Source organism: Telopea speciosissima, chromosome 8 (assembly GCF_018873765.1).
Source record: "Telopea speciosissima isolate NSW1024214 ecotype Mountain lineage chromosome 8, Tspe_v1, whole genome shotgun sequence".
In the NCBI taxonomy this organism is placed as follows: Eukaryota; Viridiplantae; Streptophyta; class Magnoliopsida; order Proteales; family Proteaceae; genus Telopea; species Telopea speciosissima.
In genome coordinates, this window is record NC_057923.1 from 17,405,904 (window position 1) to 17,428,582 (window position 22,679).

A 22,679-nucleotide genomic window follows, 5' to 3' on the forward strand; every position below is an offset into this window, starting at 1 on the left:
TGCCACCTCAAACGACTTTTCCGCAACTTATCATGTGTCGGAGTTGCTCCTAAATTAGCTCTAATTTGTTTGTTCCTTATTTATCTTTTCTAGTTTTACCACTTATCCATCTCATTTCAGCTACATTAATTTGGTTTATATGTTGTTTCTTTGCTGCCCAACATTCAGCTCCATAAATCATTGTTGGTCGTATAAATGTCCTATAAAAGTGTCCTTTGTGTTTTATAGGAATGTGTTGGTCACACAACACTTTGGACGTACTCCTCTACTTCATCACCCTATTTTTCTTTGTGCAACATCATCCTCTATTTCTCTTTCTTTATCATTGAACCTAGGTACCTAAAATTTTCACTTTGCAATATTCCTTATCAATTTTCACCTCTCCACTTTCAGTTCTATTGTTATTAAAGTTACACACCATATACTCTGTTGTTATTCTACTTATCTTAAAACCTTTTGATTCCAAGGTTGATCTCGATAATTCTAACTTTGCATTTATCCCTACTTTTGTTTCATCCATCAAAACAATATCATCAACAAAATGCATACACCAAGGGATCTGATCTTGAATGCCTCTAGTCAGCTCATCTATAATTAGCGCAAACAAAGACAGGCTTAGAGATGATCCTTGATGTAAACCAATTGTTATTAGGAATTCACTACCCTGCACAACCCCCTCCCCATAGTTCCTGCACTAGTCACTGCACCCTTGATGTAGATACACTACCTTGGACCGACCCAAACCCAGTTGGGTATCCAGATGGAGATGAACTGGGTCCAGTTTGATTTTTTTTTTTTTTTGTTTTGGAATCTAGTAGGAGTTTAGGAATTTATGTTATTTGGGGAAATAATGTCATTTAGTTTATTTTATTCTGTTTATGTTAGAAGTTAGCTATGTAGGATATTTGGTTTCCCAATTGTTCTTAGTTTCCTAGTTCGAGAGTCCGCCTTTATTTTTAGGAGTCGTTTATTTCTCTTTATATATGATGTAATTCCCCATCGTTGGAGCTAGTTGGATACAATGGAATAGTTGAGATATGGTTTGAGTAGCCTGTGTGGTTGTGCGTGTGCATCTTCTTCCCCCTTCTTCTTCTTATGTGTTTTCCCCTCTCCCCTGCAACTTCTTTCCTACCGGCCCTCCACCAATTTAGTATCAGAGCCAAAGGATCCAACTCCTTCCCCTAGCAACCTCTCTCATTCCCTTCTCCCAAATCTCTTTCCCGTTAGTGCTCTAGGTCAGTAGCAGTAACCAAAAAAAAGTCTCCTTCTCAGAAGCCTCACCCCCACCCCCATCCCACCACTGCACATTACTGCAGCAACCCATCGACCCATCCCTCCTGATTCCCCTAGTAAAACCCCAACTCACCGACTCCCAACATCCATTGTGACTCACAAACCCACCCACCACCCCACTGTACCTCAATTGAATCCCTTTCTAGGGTTCTGTCAACCAAAAAAAAAAACCCAAACCAGAACCCAGACTTCGATTCTGCCACATCCCACATCTGCCAGCGACCAACACTCCACTGCTCCCCTTCATCTCCGTTCTAGGGTTCCGTCAGTGAAAAAAAATTATAGAATAGAAGAGAGAGCGAGTGGCAGCAAACCAAAAAAAAAAATACATACCTGGTTTTTGAAGCTCCGGCCACGAGTCGCCCTCTTTCAAATCGCACTCCTCCCATTGAAATCCCCGGTGATGGTTTGACGTCGAACTTTCCAATCCTGGATCGACTCAATTGAAGTCGAACTTTCCAACCGTAGATCAACTCAAACTCCTTGCCGAACTCCTCTGTCACAGATTGCAGCGGCTTCCTCGGTAGTTTTCCCTCTCTGGTTCACCCCTAGTAGAAGACAATATCCCTCCCACGATTCCTTTGTTTATTCTTTCTTTATATTTTTTCTTTTTTCCTAAATTGCCCTTCCCTCATACGCACTATTCTCTTGTGCGATTCTAATTGAACTTCATCTAATCACGGTAGTGCAACCATACTGTGCGTTCAATTTATTTACCATTCTGCCATTCTTGTTATAAATTATTTTATCTATGGATTTTGCCATTAACTTCTTGATTAGAGTATCCTCTTATTTGTGCGGACCCATACTGATTCCAAATAGAACCTTGGTCATGGATTCCTTTGTGTTCAAGTTTAGAGTGTGTTTGCCCAACGGAAAACTTGCTGCTCTGTTTATTGATAAAAGGCAAAGAGACAATTTTGTCTTGCGATCTGTGGTCGAGATGCTCTCAAAGAACGACCAGATCATTATTCAATCTGAGGATTATGTATTTGTCGAATTCTCCAGTTCTCAATATTGTGACGGTGCATATTGTGAAGTATTTGATTCTCCTCGGCGTATTATTAAATTGGGTCATGAATGGTTGGAAGAATGAAAAGGCATCTTTGATCGTGACGGAAACTTGTGCACCCTACAGCCTTTTTATATGCGCCAGACATTCATTCTTCATGTGTTAGTTGATGAAGTTTGCTCACAGCCACAAGAGACAACACCAGTAATGCAGCCTCAACCAGAACAACAAAAAGTGGCAACAGAAGATGAGAAGATCGTGGAAGAAGTACTGACGGAAGCCAGTGTAGTGAAAGCTATACCACATCATGAGTTTGTTCTTCCCCACGATTTTCTAACCATGGATGCAACCCCATAACTTCATATTTTGGATTTTCTGCAAGTTGCAGACATGGAGCCGATGGCACCCGCTCGTGAATTTTTAATTCTTCCATTCTACAAAACTTGAGGTCGAGTTTTTCTCAACACCGGGGGGGAATTGATGCAGATACACTACCTTGGACCGACCCAAACATAGTTGGGTATCTAGATGGAGATGAACCGGGTCCAGTTTGAGTTTTTTGGATCTAGTAGGATTTTAGGAATTTATGTTATTTGGGGAAATAATGTATTTTAGTTTATTTTATTCTGTTCATTTTAGAAGTGAGCTATGTAGGATATTTGGTTTCCCAATTGTTCTTAGTTTCCTTATTTGAATTAGTTTCCTAGTTAGAGAGTTGGTCTTTATTTTTAGTAGTCTTTTATGTCTCTTTATATATGATGTAATTCCCCATCATTGGAGATAGATTGAATAGAATGGAATAGTTGAGTTATGGTTTGAGTAGCCTGTACGTGTGCACTCTTCTTCCCCCTTTTTCTTCTTATGGGATTCCCCCTCTCCCCTGCAACTTCTTTCCTACTGGCCCTCCACCAGCCCTTATACATATCTTTAACGATGTCCACATAGTTACTTGAAACACTTTTCATCTCTAACAGTTGCCGAATTAACTCTCTAGGGATTCAATCATAGACCTTTTCTAAGTCAATAGAAACTATATGGAGATCCTTCTTACATTTATGATCCAGTTGATTGATAGTTTAAGTAATATTTAGGTGGGGTCCATGTAATAGTTAGTCTTAATCTTCTCTACATGATACCTTTTCCAGGAAAAAAGAAATCCTAGATTGCTTTATCAGCCTCATGTCATGATCCTTAATTTTGCATATTTAACAAAGAAGGAAGTGAAAGCAAGATGTGATGCAAAAGTGAGAAACCAAAAGTGAAAGATATGCATCATAGAAGCTAAAAGGAAATGTTTATAGAAGCTCAATGGAATTGATTGAGAGGTGAAAGAGAAGCATATTTAGAAAATAGTAAATTGACATCAAATCATATTAACAGGAAGTTCCCCCTGGGACAATTAAATTAGCATAAAATCATACTATGCAATTAAATAGTAAATACTAAAACTTCTAAAATAAAGCATAACTGAGTCTTTGTTGAAAATAATGAATCGTGTACCCATACCATAAAGCTATAGAGAAGAACAAAACCTGATATTACCAAACTTTGAATTTAAAAAGTACAGGAGAGCATTCCTATTTTTTTTTTAAGAAAGCGAGAAACATAAGAATTGTGTGATACACAAAAGTCAAATATTTGCAGTTAACTTACTAGGATTTAGTTCTACTTAAAAAATATTAGAAATATATGTACTTGGACGTGCACATTGTCCATCACCTTGAGCTGCAAGTTGAAGATAATCAAGATCATAATTCTGTGGTTTGAGAACTCAAATGTGGCAAACAGTGAGTTGGGATATTCATTCTTTTACCATTTTTATATGACAATGTTCACTACTACTTAGAAAAGCTCATCTTGTTCCTTTAAATTATCCTTTATGTGGCCAAGATGTTAGCCATGCCTTCATATAATCAATGACCATATTGATCAGTAAACATAATTGTCACGTATTTTGGTTTAGTTATTGCAAAAGCCAATTTTGCATTGTTCTAAATTTCATTGCGCATATGATTGATCATTTAATATGATACTACTGGCTACACCCTATGATTTCTTATTGGACATACTTGTTACCTTCTCCCAGACATTTATTGGATGTGTGAAGCTGTATGAACAACAGCGGTTTCAGATGCTTGGAGTAACTTCTATGAGCTGTATTTTATTAAATATGACCCTGTTTGTTTTGAGATCATTAATTTTACAATTATTGACATTATGAGCTTCAATGATCTTTTGTTTACATTGTGATGTTCTAATACTTAATGGAGATTGTTTGACATTGCAGTTGTTGCTATTGAATGTGTCAAACAACCAGTTAAAGTCCCTTCCGGAATCAATTGGGAGTTGCTTCTCCTTGGAAGAATTACAAGCAAACGGTACTCTATGTTTGGATTTTCTTCATTGTTTAGCCATTCAATACTACTTTTCACATTGTTTCTACTTTCAGAATTATTACCATCTATGAAGCACTCTGGTTATATTTAGTATAGAAAAGTAATACAAATGACCTTCATTTGGGTCTACTTTTTCTGTACATACTCTGCAATGCAATGGAGTCGAAACCCCTTATCTTGATGGGTCCAACCAGGGTTTTAAGTATTGGTAGGTATCGTATCGTAGTGGCAGATACGTATCAGTAACGATACGATACTTACCGATAAGATAATTAATTTTTTTTAAATGTTTGTATCGACCGATACAGTCCTGTCAGTTGGATTTTAGGTTAGGGAAGCTAGTAAGAAAGGAAGGAGATGATGGAGAAGGAAGAAGAAGAAGAAGAAGAAGACAAGAGGGAAGAGAAGAGTTTATTTCGGTGGAATGTGTTGTGTGTGAGAGTGAACTCTCCACACCCATATTACTTCATTAATAGACTTTGAGAATATTACATACACCTCCCTGGGGAGGTAAAAGATAAGAAAGGTAAGAAATAGAAAATACATAATGGGGACACTAGATATAAGACTAGCTACCAAACTACCCTTATCACATGAGTTCTAACAACTCTAACACTCCCCCTCGAGCTAGAGAATAAATGTCATGCATTCCCAGCTTGCACAGGAGAGTACCAAACTGAACAGAGGTCAGAGCCTTGGTGAAGATATCCGCCAGTTGGTCACCAATCTTCACAAAAGGAGTACAAATGCAGCCAGAGTCTATCTTTTCCTTGATAAAGTGTCGATCCGCTTCAATGTGCTTGGTCCTGTCATGTTGCACTGGATTGTGGGCAATACTGATGGCTGCTTTGTTATCACAGCAGAGTCTCATAGGGCCTTCAGTGTCAAATCCCAGTTCCTGAACAAGCCTTTTCAACCATATGAGTTCACACACTCCATGAGCCATAGCTCTAAATGCTGCCTCTGCACTGGATTTGGCTACAACATGCTGTTTTTTGCTTCTCCATGTAACCAAATTACTCCCACAAAGGTACAATAACCTGAGATAGATCTCCTGTCTATAATGGATCCAGCCCAATCGGCATCAGTGAAGCCTTTCACACTCAAGTGATTGTGTCTAGCATACAACAGTCCTTTCCCTGGAGAAGACTTCAAATATCTGAGAATACGATACACAGCGTCCAAGCGGCCACTCTTGGGGGCATGCATGAATTGGCTGACTACTCCCACAGCATAAGAGATATCAGGGCGTGTCATAGAGAGGTAGATAAGCTTCCCCACTAGCCTTTGGTACTTTCCCGCATCAACAAGAGAAGAACCACAATCTTCTCCTAGTTTGTGATTCTGCTTAATAAGAGAACTTGTTGGTTTGTAGCCTAACATCCCTGTCTCTGTTAGCAAATCAAGCACAAACTTTTGTTGAATATGTTGATTCCACTCTTGGTCCTTGATACTTCAATGCCTAAGAAATACTTCAAGGAACCCAGATCTTTGATTTCAAATTGTTGAGCCAAGTAGGTTTTCAGTTTATCTCTCAGCCATATCATCTCCAGTGACTGCAATATCATTAACATAGACAATGAGGGCTATGATGGTACCGTTACCCCGATTGGTAAAGAGAGTGTGGTTAGCTTGACTCTGGGAATATCCATTCTTCATAATAGCCTATCGGAAGTGCTCAAACCATGCCTTTGGTGACTGTTTGAGTCCATATAGTGCCTTCTTGAGGAGACACACCTTCCCTTCAGCTGAAGGTATTTTTTAAGCCTGGTGGGGTTTGCATGTACACTTCCTCTTCCAAGTCACCATGAAGAAAGGCATTCTTCACATCTAACTGAGATAATGGCTAATCTTTATTGGCAGCCAATGATAAAAGAACTCTTATAGAGTTGTTCTTAGTCATAGGAGCAAATGTCTCCTGATAGTCAATCCCATAGACTTGACTGTACCCCTTGGCCACCAACCATGCTTTGTATCTCTCAACAGTACTGTCAGATTTATACTAGATTGTAAAGACCCATTTGCATCCAACTGGGACACGTCCCTTGGGAAGATTCACCAATTACCAAGTACCATTCTTTTCTAGAGCCATCATCTCCTCAGACATAGCTTGTCTCCACTTTGGGTCAAACATAGCATCATTAACATTCCTGGGAATAGAAGCTGTAGAGAGAGCAGCAATAAAAGCAAGAACTGTAGGAGAAAGAGCATCATAGGAAACAAACTGGGCTATAGGATTAGTACAAACTCTTTTCCCCTTTCTAACAGCAATAGGAAGGTATAAATCAGATGGAGGAGAAGGGATATCACCTGATTGAGGAGAATGAATCTCAGGATGTGGATCTGGATCCAAAGAGGACTCTTGGCAGGTCTTCTTTCCTTTATTATGTAAACCTTCACCTCTCTTGTATTTAATGTGGTAATCCTTCTCCTTATCAAAACCAATGTCAACAACCAATTCTGTATTCACATCCACATCCACAACCCTGTGCTTTCCAATGTCAAGCATAAAGGGAGAGATAGGAAGAGGATAATGAAGGAAATCAGCAGCCTGTTCACTTCCACAATTCTCCCCCTGAAGAGGATGTTGAGAAGGTGCAAAGAAAGGGACAGACTCGAGGAAAGTGACATCTTTGGAGATTAGGCACTTGCGAGAAGATGGGTGATAGCACTTGTAACCTTTGGTAGTAGGGAGAGATAGGAAGAGGATAATGAAGGAAATCAGCAGCCTGTTTACTTCCACAATTCTCCCCCTGAAGAGGATGTTGAGAAGGTGCAAAGAAAGGGACAGACTCGAGGAAAGTGACATCTTTGGAGATTAGGCACTTGCGAGAAGATGGGTGATAGCACTTGTAACCTTTGGTAGTAGGGAGAGATAGGAAGAGGATAATGAAGGAAATCAGCAGCCTGTTTACTTCCACAATTCTCCCCCTGAAGAGGATGTTGAGAAGGTGCAAAGAAAGGGACAGACTCAAGGAGAGTGACATCTTTGGAGATTAGGCACCTGCGAGAAGATGGGTGATAGTACTTGTAACCTTTGGTAGTAGAAGAGTACCTAAGAAAGAGATACTTGAGAACTTTGGGATCAAGTTTAGTACGATGTGATTTGTTAACATGCACATAACAAACACAGCCAAAGACTTTAGGAGGAAGAGAGAAAGCAGAAACCAGTGGAGATAAGATTTCTAAGGAAGATTTGAAATCAAGAAGTTTGGTAGGCATGCGATTAATGAGAAAGGAAGCAATGAGAAGAGCTGCAGACCAGAAGGCCTTGGGAACATGCATGCCAAACAAGAGACTACGGGTGACCTCCAATAAATGACGATTTTTCCTCTCAGCAACCCCATTTTGTTGGGGTGTGTCAACACACGCGAGCTAATGGATAATGCTATTATTAGTAAAGAAGGCTTGGAGGCCACCAAACATGTATTCTCCTCCTTTATCAGACCGAACAATTTTGATATGAGTATCAAACTGAGTAAGAATCATCTGATAAAAATTCTGAAATGCATCACAAACATCACTTTTATGTTTTAGAAGAACAGTCCAAGTAGCACGAGAAAAATCATCAACAAATGACACAAAGTAACGATAGCTAAATAAAGAGGTAGTAGGGGAAGGTCCCCAAACATCAATATGCACAATATGGAAAGGAGCAACAGTTCTATTACCATAATATGGATAAGAAGAACGACAATATTTAGCAAACATACATGGTTCACATTGAAAAACATGAGATGAAGCCCATAGAAGAAAATAAGTGAAGCAACTGTTTCCTCATTACAGCAAAAGATGGATGGCCAAGACGACGATGCCATAACATAACAGACTCCACAGAACTACTATCATTACATCCACACACATAGGACTGAGCTGTAGGCAAAAAAGGGTAAAAAAGGTGAAGGTCCTCCTCACGTCCACTACCAATAATCCTCTTCGTCACCAAATCCTGAAAAAGACAGTGAGAAGGATAAAAGGTGACACAATAGTTTAGAGATTTTGTCAAATGACTCACAGATAAAAGATTAAGAGTAAGATTAGGGACATGAAGAACAGAAATAGGGATACTGCCCTTACCAAAGATGGAGGAAAGGGAGCCATCAGCTACCCTAACCTTATCCTTACCAGAACAAATGGTATAGGAATCATAATAATGGGACATATCAGTCATGTGGTCAGTGGCACCAGAGTCAATGACCCAAGACTGGGCTGCAGTAGAAGCTGAGGATGAAGAGGAGCTAGCCACTGTGGGTGTAGGAGATGTGCTTAGCTATGACATGACCCTGCGAAACACTGCATCAGCCAAGGTGGAGTCATCCTGTGTAGCATCTGTTTCAGTCATCACAGAGTGTGCACCTCGAGCTCCCCCTTTATGGTCACCACGAGCACCACCCCGTGTACCAGGAGGACGGCCATGAAGAGTCAAACATCTATCCTTGGTGTGCCTAGATCTCCCACAATAATCACATTTAAACCTGTTCTGCCATCGCCACTAGCACCACCTGTCTCTACTGCTCTGTCTTCCCAATGGTTAGGCCCCTGGCCTCTACCACCACCATGGGTGGCCCGTAAAGAGGAAGAATTGAGAGCTTATCTCTCAAGAGATGATGCTGGAGCTGGTGCCATAGCAACATGCCGAGTCTCCTTACTCTGTAAATAGCTACAAACCTCATCAAGAGATGGAAGAGGGGACCGGCCTAAAATCTGGATCCTGATTGGCTCATAATCTGGGTTCAGGCCACCAAGGTAAAGACACTCCTTTTCAAGAGTGCGACACACCTTTGCTTCATCCTCTAGGTTGGTCAACTGGAGGTCCCTGTAGTGATCATACTCCTCCAAGAGACTAATATAAGCACTGTAGTACTCATAAATGGTACTATCACCCTGCCTCATTGAATTAATCTTTTGGTGAAGCTGATAGACCTTGGCAGAGTCACCTACCCTATCATAGGTTTGAGAGACACTGTCCCAAATTGCCTTGGCAACTTCCTTTCGCATAAACCTTCTCCCAATCTCGGGCTTCATGGAGAAGATTAGCCATGTCATGACTATGGAATTTTCGGTCTCCCATTTATCATAGCCAGGGGAGCCTTGCTCTGGGGCTTTAGTAGCACCTGTAATGTACCCAAGTTTCCCTTTGCTCCTAAGGGAAAGCTTCACAGAGTGTGACCAATCCAAGTAATTAGTACTATCAAGTTTCACGATGGAAATTTGAGGATGTGAAGTCTCATACACAAACTGAGGGGCGGTGAGTCAGCCGAACCAAGTCCAGAGGTTTCCGAATCAGCCATGATGTAGGGGAAATGGTACTTGACCATAAAAAAGAGTACCAACAACAAGTGGGGAGTACACACTCAACCCAAATATGGAACCCAACACAAAAAACCGATTCAGCAAGGAAGAAAATCCGTGAATCTTGATAAAAAACTTCACCCTAACATTCTCCAAAGGAAAACATCAACTGAAACCAGCTTAATCACTTCACACAAGTTGTTTCTATGCATTTCTCAACCAACATAGCAGCATATTGCAGTCCAAATACAAGAAGAACAAAAAATCTGCAGTCTCGATTTTACCTGGGCAGGAAATGAGATTCCACGAAAATGAGTACTGCCCAAGTAGGTCTTTCAAGCTGCAAGGAGGAACATATGGGACTAAATGAACACTTTTGGGCGATTCTAATGAGCCAATCCATGGCTTAAACCCATGCCGATAGAGAGAGATCCAGGAACTTCAGGTTGAGGCTGGCAGTAACTCTAGCAGTGGCTGGAATGGCTTCAAAACTTCAAGAGAGCTTTAACAAAGCTCAAATAACATCTTCATACACCTGAGTAGGTTATTTCGAACCTATTTCATGCTCCTATAACAGATTTTTTACATTGGTGTCTTCTCCTTGAAACCCTTTGAGCCCTAGGATTTCAAAGAAGAATAGGAGAAAGAGGCTGAATATGACTCTCAAACCTAAAGCTCTGATACCAAATTGGATTTTAGGTTAGGGAAGCAAGTAAGAAAGGAAGGAGATGATGGAGAAGGAAGAAGAAGAATAAGAAGACAAGAGGGAAGAGAAGAGTGTACTTCGGTGGAATGTGTTGTGTGTGAGAGTGAACTCTCCACACCCATATTACTTCATTAATAGACTTTGAGAATATTACATACACCTCCCTAGGGAGGTAAAAGATGAGAAAGGTAAGAAATAGAAAATATGTAATGGGGACACTAGATATAAGACTAGTTCCCAAACTACCCTTATTCACATGAGGTTTAACAACTCTAACACTGTCTTCTAGAAGATTTACTGGTTTGGAACTGATTTGATCTAATGTCACTTGCAGTACGATGAGCCCGTCTTCTTTTTTTTCCTTTCCCCCCGGTTGGATGTTGCTTTATTTAGTACCATTTATATGAAACACAATGCCTTGTCTTGATCACTAATATATTGTATTGCAAGATTTTTTTTTTGGTTGTTAAATACTCTGATAGTAGGATTTTCTATTATATTTTCCTCAACTTGTTTTAGTAAACAATGCATTAGCAGTTCTAGTTGGGGTTGAATTACTGGTAGTGTACTTAACTAAAACCAAGATTGCACCTACTGGATGCTTCTGAAAATATTTTTCCATCTTGACTCGGGAGAGCCATTACAAATTTTGGACTCTAATTGATAGAGTGGCAAAATAAGCAATTATTGAAGGTACTAGTTTGGCAATATTTTCAATCATCAGTCCTTCCAACTGCTGGCTACGGATTGAACAGCTGGGTTGATGGCACAAGTACTGATTGGCTGGTAACAGGATATTTTGGCATTTGCTAAAACCTTATATTGTTCTTCCTTGATAATAATGATGTGCTTCTGTTTTGCATGCATTCCAAAGCAGCAGTTGATGATGTAACAATTTAACACTTATCAAGGTTTTGTTTTGGTTTGTGAATACAATTTAGCTACATTTTTCAAACCTAAACTGTTGGAATATGTACACTAGAATACCATGGGGGTATTCTGGTCTTTTGGGTGTTTTATTTATTCTTTATTTATGTATTTATGAGCAAGGGTAGAAATGTAATTAGGGTTGTGACACTGTTCACACGAACAATACATGAACAGTGTCTTGAATAGTGTTTCCCCTTGTAATCTCTTTTATTATTATAAATAGAGAGCTTGACTAATCTCATTGATCATTCAAGCCATTCTCCCATTCTCGGTTCTGCTAACATGGCATCAGAGCCAATTCTCTGATCTAGGTTAGAAAAAAACCTTCTTTTCTTCCATCACCTTCTCCCACCTTTCTCTCTCTCTCTCTCGGCTTCTCCTTCTTCTGTTTTTTCTTCTTCTCATCCTTGTAAGGGGGCAGCACTAATGAGGAAAAACCTAATCCAATGATTTAGTTGCGGCCCTCTTCCCAATCTGTTTTTTTTTTTCATAACCTAAATTCTAATTGATACTGCTGGAACCATACCTGTGATATTGGAGCTTTCCAGAATTTTGAAGATCAGATTCCTCACATGAAGGCTGATCCTCCATTGTTGGAGCTCCCTCTGCTTTCTTTTCCAGCACCTATCTACCTCTTCTATCTACTACACTCTCTTTTCTTTTCCAGCTTGGTTCACCCAATCGATCTCACCTTTTTAGGGTTTTTCAAAACCCTTACTCCAATCGATTTTAGGATTCCTCCTTCCAGTTGATGCTGATTTTTTGTGGGTTGTTTTCCTCCAATACAAGGACCACTTGACCTCAATATTGCACCTTTTCAAGTTTTTTTGAAGACCCCTACCCCAACCGATCTCTACTTTTCAGGGTTTTCCAAAACCCTGACACAAATCGATTTTTTGGGATAGGGATGAGCTGCTATAGTGCTTTGGAGGTGGTTCTAACATTAAAAGAGACACTCTAATTCATCAATTCATGGCTTGAAGAAGGTCTATTTACTGCGATAGCTGCTGCCCTACTTTTCTGCAAATTTTTTGGTGTCTCTCCCTCTTGAAGACCAAGTCTCATTCTAACTGGAGATTGGTTGTTCGCATTGGGGGTCCCATTCAAGCAGTACTAATCAGCATCTATTGCAAGTCTACATCAGCAATTGAAGCCCCCTTTCCCTATATCGATCTCAATTTCAGGGTTTTCCAAAACCCTCCTTAGGGTTAGGGCTGTCCTATCAAGCTGATTTTTTTAGGGGAGCCTTATACATACCGGAGGAGTGTTCGACCCAAATTTCAGCATTATCCTTGGAGTATTTTTTGAACAAATTCAGGTTTCTTTCTTATGATTGATTTCTCCAACTATCAACCTACATTTATTTGGTTCCTTTGTGACTGGTTGCATCAATTCCTATTGGATCTCTTCTACTTGCTGGTTCTATTGAGCTTTACTACATCCCTTACTGGTTCTATTGATTGGCTTCTGTAAGCATGACTGGTTAACTTGTTACTACTGCCTTTATGAGGACTACTGCTGCCCTGGTTTTGAGACTGAGTATCTTACTATTGGAGATCGAAGTTCTTTTACATTGTTGAAGAGTTGAATCTACTACCTTGGAGATCAGTTTATTTGGGATAACAATAGTGTGTTCATGGTTATTGGTTGCGACTACGAATCTATTCAGTTGTGTGAAGCTTTTCTACTGGTTCATATCCAGCTTACTTTGAGAACTTGATCCGAGCATTGTTCTCTAATTCAGATCTGGTCCAAGTTTTTCTAGAAGCTTATTACATCAATTCTGCCCAGATATCTTCATCAGTTCTATTCAGCATATGGGAGTTTATAGATTGGAGTTTTGCACACTGGTTCTTCCTTGTTTGAAGATTGCTCAAGCCTTGAAGATTGGAGCCTTTCCTTGCTTCAAATCAGATCTGTTTTCTTATTAGATCTGCAAATTGGAGTTTGGTGTTTCTCCCATGTAGGAGTTTCCATCCAAGAAGTTTGTTTGATCGATTGAAGAAGGTCGAAAATTGCTATGTTGCATTGTTTTTTCTCCATGATTCTTTATCCCACTGCCTTTTTCACTTACCCATCTCCCATATCATACCTTTGGCATTTACCCATAACCACTTTGAAAGTTTATGGTATACTCTAATTTGCCATTCGTTCTTTTTTAATTACCCATAGCACCTTTGGAAAAATTCTAGAACATCATACTTTTGCCCTATTTCTTACATCATCTTCGTTATTTGTCCACGTGTACTACTACACGTAAGGGGGGGGATTATGTAAAATACACCTGTAGACATTGCAGAACGCAGAACTTACAGGAACATTGGTGCAAAACATAGAAGATTAGTGTTTCTCCACCATTGCCATTGGGTATTCTTTGTTATTGGGTTGAGTTTGCCGTAAGGGGGAGATTGAAGTATTGAGAGTATTGAAGATATTTGGTTGTTGCCTGCCTATTTGAGGATTACAGTGCCTATTTGAGGATTTATAGTTGGGTTGATTCAGTTGTTTCCGCTGCTTGCTGCCCTAGTTTTTCACTTCAAGATTTTACGTCACTAAGACACTCTGAGATTCATCACTGGACAGCTATTGAAGATTGGTGAAAACTTTGTTGATAAAGTCTGCCCAGGTTTTGAAGATCAATTATTTCAAGTTCTTGAAGGTTTATTTGGGAGCTTCATTCAGCCGTCTATGTGTCAAGCTGGAATGGAATTTGCTACAACTCTGTTACTCCCTATTTTGTTCAAGTTGGGCATTAGTGCCGTATATGCGCCAACTTGAGGGGGCGTGTTAGAATATTGGAGTGTTAGCATTTTTTTTTTCTTATTAGTTCAAGCTGGAGCTTCTTTACTTATTTGTATACTCCAGCTTGAGGGGGAGTGTTGGAATATGTACACTAGAATACCATGGGGGTATTCTGGTCTTTTGGGTGTTTTATTTATTCTTTATTTATGTATTTATGAGCAAGGGTAGAAATGTAATTAGGGTTGTGACACTGTTCACACGAACAATACATGAACAGTGTCGTGAATAGTGTTTCCCCTTGTAATCTCTTTTATTATTATAAATAGAGAGCTTGACTGATCTCATTGATCATTCAAGCCATTCTCCCATTCTCGGTTCTGCTAACATAAACAATATAACTGAAAGTCTTTAATTATTCCTCTCATTATACTTATCCCCCTATTTGTAATCACTTTCTAGTCTAGTCTCGTCTAGTCAAATACATTTGGAGTTGTTTAAGTTGGTTTAAATTTGTGATATAATGACAGTAAACTGAGGTTGATAGAGTTCCCATAGTGGTCTTACAGTCTTTATGTTTTTCAATAAATGTGTCAACTGACTGATTAAACTTTAGATCATTGGACCTTTCAAAGTACTTCATGGGTTTTTATTTGAACTTCTGTTGACGTGCTCGCACGTAAATTCATTTGTATCTTTTGTTTTTGAGGTTTTTGTCATCAAATTTTGATAGTTTTGCCTTCTATTCTACGCCTCGCATTAAGTTTGTGAGTTGTGCCTGCAGGTAATTCTATTGAAGAAATTCCCTCATCAGTTTGCAATCTCATTCACCTAAAGTCTCTTTGCTTAGACAAAAATAATGTGTGTCAGGTATAATCTTCAAATCTTATTGAGTTATATTGGTCTGTAAAGAGTAGATATTTGGTATTCTATTTATTTTTCCCAATCTGGTAGCTTTGTTGATTATTGTTCATCTGCATCTTCGTTGATTATTGTTCATATGCCTATCTTATTGAAAATGGCCCACTACTTTCCTGAAACATGTATTGGGCATTTGTCACACCAATAACCATGGTAACAAGGTTCTCGGGGTGAAAACTTAATTTATCTCGTTGTCTCGGTCTGTGATCTCATTTATGTACTCCTCGTTGGTCAAGACCTAATTCAAATATCTATACAAGTAGTTATTGTTTGAGTTGCTGACATGCTAGATACTAATAATTAACCCTTGTAAGAATTTCACGCATATCCAATTTTCCCTTTACTACTCTGAGTCCCACCATCTCTCTCTCTCACCCCTAACTAGAATAAATCCTATTTCTTTCTGACATTTATTGAAAAGAGAATTCTTCCCCTCCCAAGGGAAGGTTCTTACATGTTACTCACCCGTATGCCACTGGAAACATCACTTCCCGTTGCCATCCTACTTGCATGTGTTAAGCATGCCGCCAGCTTTTCATCCTGAGCCATGATCGAACTCTCCATGAGATTCATAGTTGCATTTACAGTTTGGGCATTGGCTGATATACTTTGTGTTAGTTACAAGTGCTGGAAATATTTTCCGTTGAAATAATGGGGCAAATTCAGTTAGGTTGGTTGTATTAATGGATGTCATCATTTGTTGTGAAATTATTGTCTTTTTTCTGCAGAATATGACTTGATGAAGATTTGAATTTATACCCAATTGGTGAGTATGAATGAAGCCATGCTCTAGAGCTCAATGGTTTTAAGAACTCAACTGAGTTCCTGATAGGGGGAAAAAGGATGAAGGCTAAGAAGAAAATGATTTCTGAGTTCTTCTATTCATAAAGAGTGTTCTAGTTGTCAACTATTAACATCAAAGTGACTGGATGTCGTTTCTGGTGTAGATTCTAGTTGGTTCTGTATAGTGTCCCTTCTTTCCCTTGTAAAGTATATGGGCTTCCTACTAATAAATTCTATTGATTTCTAAGTGAAGGGGGGGGGGGGGGAGGGGGTTGCAACTTCTTGCCCTCTCCAAATTCTCCATTGAGAATGTGAACACTCCCTGTGCTTCTATCATCTGCAACAGAGGAAAAGAAGAAAGAGAAAAAAATAAAGATAGCTTTAAAAAGAGTATAAATATCTTACAAATAGTTAATCTAGAAGGGTACTTTTAGCAATAAGAAGATATCAAGCTCTTCTTAATATAATATGGTTTAACTTGAAACTGTGTTTCAATCAAATTCCTGGAACCTTTTATTAATCCAGTCACCTGAAGTTTTTAGAACGCGAAAAAATTAACCAGTGCTCAAAGTTAGTTTAGCTCCTGACATTTCTTTCAATGGCTTTGAGGCATTTTTCTCTTTATCTATTTCTTTCCTAGAAAGAAGAGAAGCTCCAAAAACAAAATTGAGATCTTTCATTAGATATGTGAAAAAAATTAACACATAATGTTATTCTTCAAATATGAATAGAGGCATATAACTATATAAGCATATTTATGGCATAGAGACTTAAAAGATCATCTATTTAACACCTTGATCTATTTCATGTTATTTTCTGCTCAAGGGATATAAAATCCAAATAATACTACCTATACAGCCTGAATTGTATATTTTTATCTTATCTTTTTGTGACAGTACAAGGCACATAGGTGAGGTCAAATATAACCAGTCGTTACAATGTTTCTAGGAAGGTCAAACGTATGCTTCCTCTGGAAGAGGGGGGGGGGGAAATGTGGTGGAGGGCCGTGAGGAGAAGGGAGAATCCTGAATTAGGATTTCAGAGTTGCAGGGAGGGAGAGAAGAGGGAACACACACGCACAACCACTCTCTTGAGCAAACCAACAATTTCAATATCCAATATGTGTCCAACGTTGATTACATGCAGTTATATAAAGGGAAAAGTATAGAATCCTGATTGGAATATAAAACTCTTAACTCCTAATCAAACTCTGAAACTGAAATAAAATAGTGTTCAAATAGACAACTAACATAGTCTTACGTAACCTATCTTGCAAATAAAAATAAACTAACTACTTCCAACCCTTGTTGGACCAATGATGAATGAACCCGGGTTCGACCAGTTCTTGGTTTAGACCTCCAAAGTGGGTCATATTTGTCTAGCCAGGCTAGAGCAACTGCATCAGGATGCCTTTCTTCAACCTAGCAACTTCAGTCCAACAAAGAACTTCAATTCCCTCAGGTGCTTAATTTTCAAACTGCTTAGCAGGGTGACAAGCTTAGGTTTAAGCTGCTTCCTGCATGCCATAGATCCGAATATAAACCTAGAAGTTGCTGCAAAGTATTTAGAGGGGTAATTGTTATTACCCAGAAACTTTTTCTGTACCTCATACTTTATGATGTAAACATCTACTTTGTACTATTTATTTCAGTATCACATTCTAATGTGATGGATATGATAAGCTGCAATTTAATATTTCAGTATATTATTGGACAGATACCTCAAAATCTATTGAAGGAATGCAAATCTCTGCAGAATATTTCACTCCATTACAATCCCATTTCAATGGATCAGTTCCAACAGGCAAGTTGCATACTTCGTTGAACTTCCAAATCTTTCGTATCATATCACGGTTATGTATATATCATTCTAATAGATCTTTTACATTTTCCCCTTGAAGATGGAAGGTTTCCTAGAGTTTGAAGAGCGTAGGAAGAAGAAGTTTGACAAGCAGATTGATTCAAATGTGATGATTGGTTCCAAAGGCCTTGACGAGGGTGTTGATTTATAACAATCTCGCCTAGAGTAATTGTAGGTTCTACCCCTTGTTGTTTTTATGTGACAATTGTTCTACACCTTTGTTGTTTTTATTAGACAATTGTACTTTTCCATTACCTGAGTGAAAGACATTGGTATTAATGAATGGTGAATATCTGGTGATTTTTTAAGCAGCCTGATACTTGGTTGAGTTTCAAGTTCCAAATAATGTGATCCAGTGTCTTGACATTCCCAAGAAGTAGTTTATTAGGCTTTGAGTGATTGGCTAGTTTTAGCCTTTTAGGTAGTGAATTGATTCTTTCAGGCATTTGAAAAACTGAATTGCTACTTAAACCTAGTTTGCTCAGTGAGTTTCGTCTATGTGATGAGTTTTTAGAACTGACAATGCTAGTGTTGGAAAGGAATGAGTGATGACAGGAAGAAAACAAACCAATATTAGTGGCCATGTGTGGAGGTTATTTATACACATGCATCCCCACTATCTTCATCTCATGTTGATCATCTCTCATCCAAAAAAGGGGGAAAAAAAGGTTTTAGGCTTTTGAATGGGGTTGCCACCTCTAGAATGAGCCTTAGCAAACCATTCAGACCAATCTGAGGTTTTTTCCCCCCTTTAATTCCTTGGTACTAATCTGAGATTGAAAAGGTCCTCAGTCACTATGGAAAAGAATTCCATCTATGTGGAACTTGACATGTCCAGTCGGTCTGATTTTAAGGGCTTGGCACCATTGGTGTTAAAGATCCACTGCAAGTGTGCCTTGCTTTGCACCACTTGCATTTCCATTAAAAGTGTGAGCCTGAAACAAGGTGATAAGTGTCAGGCAAGCACCTAACTGGCTAACCAGAAAATTTCTTTGAATTGTTTTATGCAAGCTGTTCAAAACTTGTCATATGATAATTGAGATATTTGGTCTGTCCCTGTATATTTTACCTTATTCCCCAATGTTCCATTATGTTTTCAGTTTTTAATTAAAAATAGAACCTCTCTTCCTTGGTAATGGGAAGCTTGGTTGCATATTTTGGCTTTAGCTAATATATATATATATAATATATATTGTTTTGGGGGGAGGGGGGCGCTGGAAACAGCCTCTCTGGAAACAGGGGTAAGGCTGCGTACATTTGACCCTCCCCTGACCCTACTAAACGTGGGAGCCTTTTGCATTGGGTACGGCCTTTTTTTTAATTGTGGGGGAGGGGGAAAGAGAGAGATACCACCACAATATATATATATATTTTGGCTATAACTATGATGGATAATGACATGGTGAAAATTGAGGAGAGAGAGATACCGCCAAGTGACTATTTTAGATATCTGGGGCCTGCCATAAACAAAGAAGGTGACATAAATGATGATGTTTCTCAAAGAATTAAAGTGGGATGGATGAAGCGGAGAGGAGCGACCAGAGTATTGTGTGACCGCCACATTCCTTTAAAACTTAAAGGAAAGTTCTACAAGACTGTTGTCTGACCAGCTATGTTGTATGGGGCAGAATTTTGGGCAGTTAAGAAGGGCCATATAGTGAAGCTATGTGTGGCAGAGATGAGGATGCTAAGATGGATGTGTGGCAAAACTAGGAAGGATATATTGAGGAACGAGCGCATTAGAGCTGATGTGGGAGTTGCCCATACCAATGACAAGCTGCGAGAATGTCGTTTGAGGTGGTTTGGCCGTGTGCAATGGAGGCCTGGGGATGCCCCAGTAAGGAGGAGTGATCTGATCCCGATTGAAGGAGCTAAAAGAGCTAGGGGCAGGCCTAAAATGACCATAGGTGAGGTTGTGAAGAATGACATGCATAGTCTAGGGCTTGTGCCAAGTATGACTTCAGATTGAGCCTATTGGAGGGAAAAGATCCACTTTGTCGACCATTTAGCTGAGATTTTCCTGTTTTCCTGGGCTAGCCTCTTTCCTCTTACTATCATTTTTCATTTTCTATTTCTCACTTTTCTTATCTCATTTCTTCGTTTCTGTTACTTCCTTTTCCTTTTGTGAGGACCTCAGTTTTCCATACTTTGTCTTGAAAGAATCCATGTAGCTGACCCTATTTAATTGGGATAAGGCTGAGTTTTTTTTTTTTTTTTTTTTTGGGGGGGGGGGGGGGGGGTAGTCACATGGTTCATTGTCTCAACGAGAGAGAGCTGCATTGTTGCTGGGTTCTAAATTAAAAATTATGTGTGTTTTCTAGTAGAACGAAGTGCACGCATAGGAAAAGGTAGTAAACTTTATACAAGGAGACACTTGCAAAAGCCACTTGATACTTTTATTTAGTGACACTTGAAGCTTGGTGACATTCAAAGAATACTTTTTTTGAAGATATAAGATTTTATATTAAAATTTCTCGTCCAAAAGCTTCTAGAAGCAAGATATCAAACCCAAAATCAGTCCTTTACGTCAATTTGTGGACATGTAACAATCAGATAGGACCCTTTTTTTGTTGCATAATACTTATTCATAGCTTTTGTCATCTCCATCAATACCACATGGTTGGAAATGGTGTATAGAATCTATGAAGAGGAATTGGGTACAAATTTGATCATCAGGTCCTAATTATCAAATCCACTGTACCCTTTTCCAGTTAAATCTAAAAATCTGACATTGCCTCCCTAGCTCTTTCTGAAAGAATTCTTAAGTAGGTGGGACCTATTGGATGCTGATCCCACCATGCATATGTGTTAAATGCAATGAAGACCCGTGTGATTTTGATATTCCAAAACAAGTTTTGATATCATTGCTCTTTTTTTCCACCTCTCTCTCCCCCCTTTCTGTTAGTTTTCCCTTCCTACATTGCACCAAATTCATTTCAAATTTGACGGTTCATTTTTTTATGATTTAGCAGGAAAATATTATGGAACATGAAGGGCGGAGTGACATTTATTGGCAGCTAATTTCTTGCAGGGTATTTTGGCAGGAGAATTTTTTTTCTTTCTCCCTTCACAATTTATATGAAATATTTATTTTCATAGTTTCTATCACATTGTAAATGGGTATTAGTTTGACTCGGCTTTCTCTTTATGTATATATGGTACAATGGCATGAATCTTCTGGAGGTGGTTCGTTCTGCCTCAAGAGTTGCACAATTTTTAGATGTATTGGGTTGTAACTCAAGATGTAACTCTTTTCTTTGGAATCAAATAATTGAAATATTCCATCTCATTTTTCGCAAGTGTACTTATATATGGCCCCTTACTCAGTTGATTTGCTTGAAGATGGGAAAGTTGATAATGAGAGATAAATGAAAGACCATATCCCTTCAGTTGGGCAACGAACTTGCCTTCTACTCTTCTAGTTTGTGTCATGGTGTACCAGTCTTTGTAGAGAGGACAACCAAGAGAGTTCTCTCTCTCTTTCTCTCTCTCTTTCTCTCTCAACACCACAGGTCCTATAAACAATGACAGCCTGAAGTATTTCGAGATCTGCTTCTGTAGCAGAGGAATTCTTCAAAGCTCACTCCAATATTGGCAGCAAACTCTTACTCAAAGAGTCCATCGTGTGCGAGGCTGGATGAATATGTGTATCAGGTGAAAGATAATGTGGATGATCCATTGATGAGTGAAATTTCAGGAAGTGGACCTGATCAGAGGTTATGGATTAATAATGCTTTTGCAGGACAGTGCTAAAGATGGTCCGGTGGAAAGCTTTCAAGCTGATGAAATCGGCACATGCAGAAGGTATTCTTTTGTGCAAAACTTTGGGTTTTGACTTTTGAGAGGATTGTCATTGGCATTTATGCATTGGGTTTGCTCAGATCTATCAATAGACCTTTTTTTGGGGATTGTCCTTGTGAGGCTAAAGCTATTTTTGATGATATTTAATTACTTCTGTCATGCTTTGATGATGCTTATCTGCAACAGAATATGGGATCTGCAACTTTACCAAACGGCTACAAGCCCTCATGCTCCGCATGGATCAAAGTTAAGCTTTGACAAAGTCTGGCTATTTTCTTTCTCCTCCTAATCTTGTCTTTGATGTTTCACTTGTTGGAGCGTTGTTGCTCTCAAGCATCTCTTGTAATTTGTTTTCTTTCGGTGCCATCTCTAATGTATTTAAATTTTCCCTTCAAAAGTTCAGACTCTCTTGTTGCAAATCTCTGTTTTCACATAAAAAAAAACAAAGCATAAAATCCAGGAATACCAAATTTGTTGTCCGGCAGCTCCAGCTCTCGCTGCTGCCATGTGATCATGTATAAATCAGTTTAAGTCAGTTTAACATTTCAAAGGATAAGAAAACTAGTCCTAATTTGTTGTGTGCTTTAGGTGTTTGTTGTAAGTGAAAAGGCTGGTTATGCTAGTACTCTATCTGTCTATCTCTTTCTTCCTCCCTTTGAGGGGTAAGGGAGTCATTTTCAAGGGAGAGATAGACACATAGGGTGCTAGCATACCGTATACCGCTACCATACCTATCCCTCTCCCTTGGTGTAATCATATGGGATGGCTTTACAAGCATATATCTTTTTTTAGGGTTATGTAAATATGCTTTGAGCAATGGGTCATGGTATATATATATTTTTTTGGTTTTCATAGCTGTTTTTAATTTATAAATTGATTAATCAATATACTTGTGTTCTACCAAAAAAAAAAAAACTGAAAATATCAAGGTTGACTTGGCCATCAG

General features: G+C 38.9%; 1 protein-coding gene across 5 annotated transcripts in view; it reads left to right on the plus strand.

The window, feature by feature from the left end:
• The window catches only part of LOC122638266 (plant intracellular Ras-group-related LRR protein 7), a 40,447-nt gene extending 19,216 nt beyond the window's left edge, over positions 1-21,231 (plus strand). The window contains exons 6-10 of one of the 5 annotated variants that reach the window (XM_043831143.1): positions 4,593-4,683; positions 15,153-15,238; positions 17,774-17,875; positions 17,973-18,103; positions 20,902-21,231. In XM_043831143.1, the coding sequence (XP_043687078.1) occupies positions 4,593-4,683; positions 15,153-15,238; positions 17,774-17,875; positions 17,973-18,083 (390 nt within the window). In that variant the 3' untranslated portion in view covers positions 18,084-18,103; positions 20,902-21,231. The remainder of the gene's footprint in view (positions 1-4,592; positions 4,684-15,152; positions 15,239-17,773; positions 17,876-17,972; positions 18,104-20,901) is intronic. The other 4 variants (XM_043831142.1, XM_043831144.1, XM_043831145.1 and 1 more) reach the window with 4 other exon arrangements.
• Positions 21,232-22,679: the final 1,448 nt, after the last annotated feature.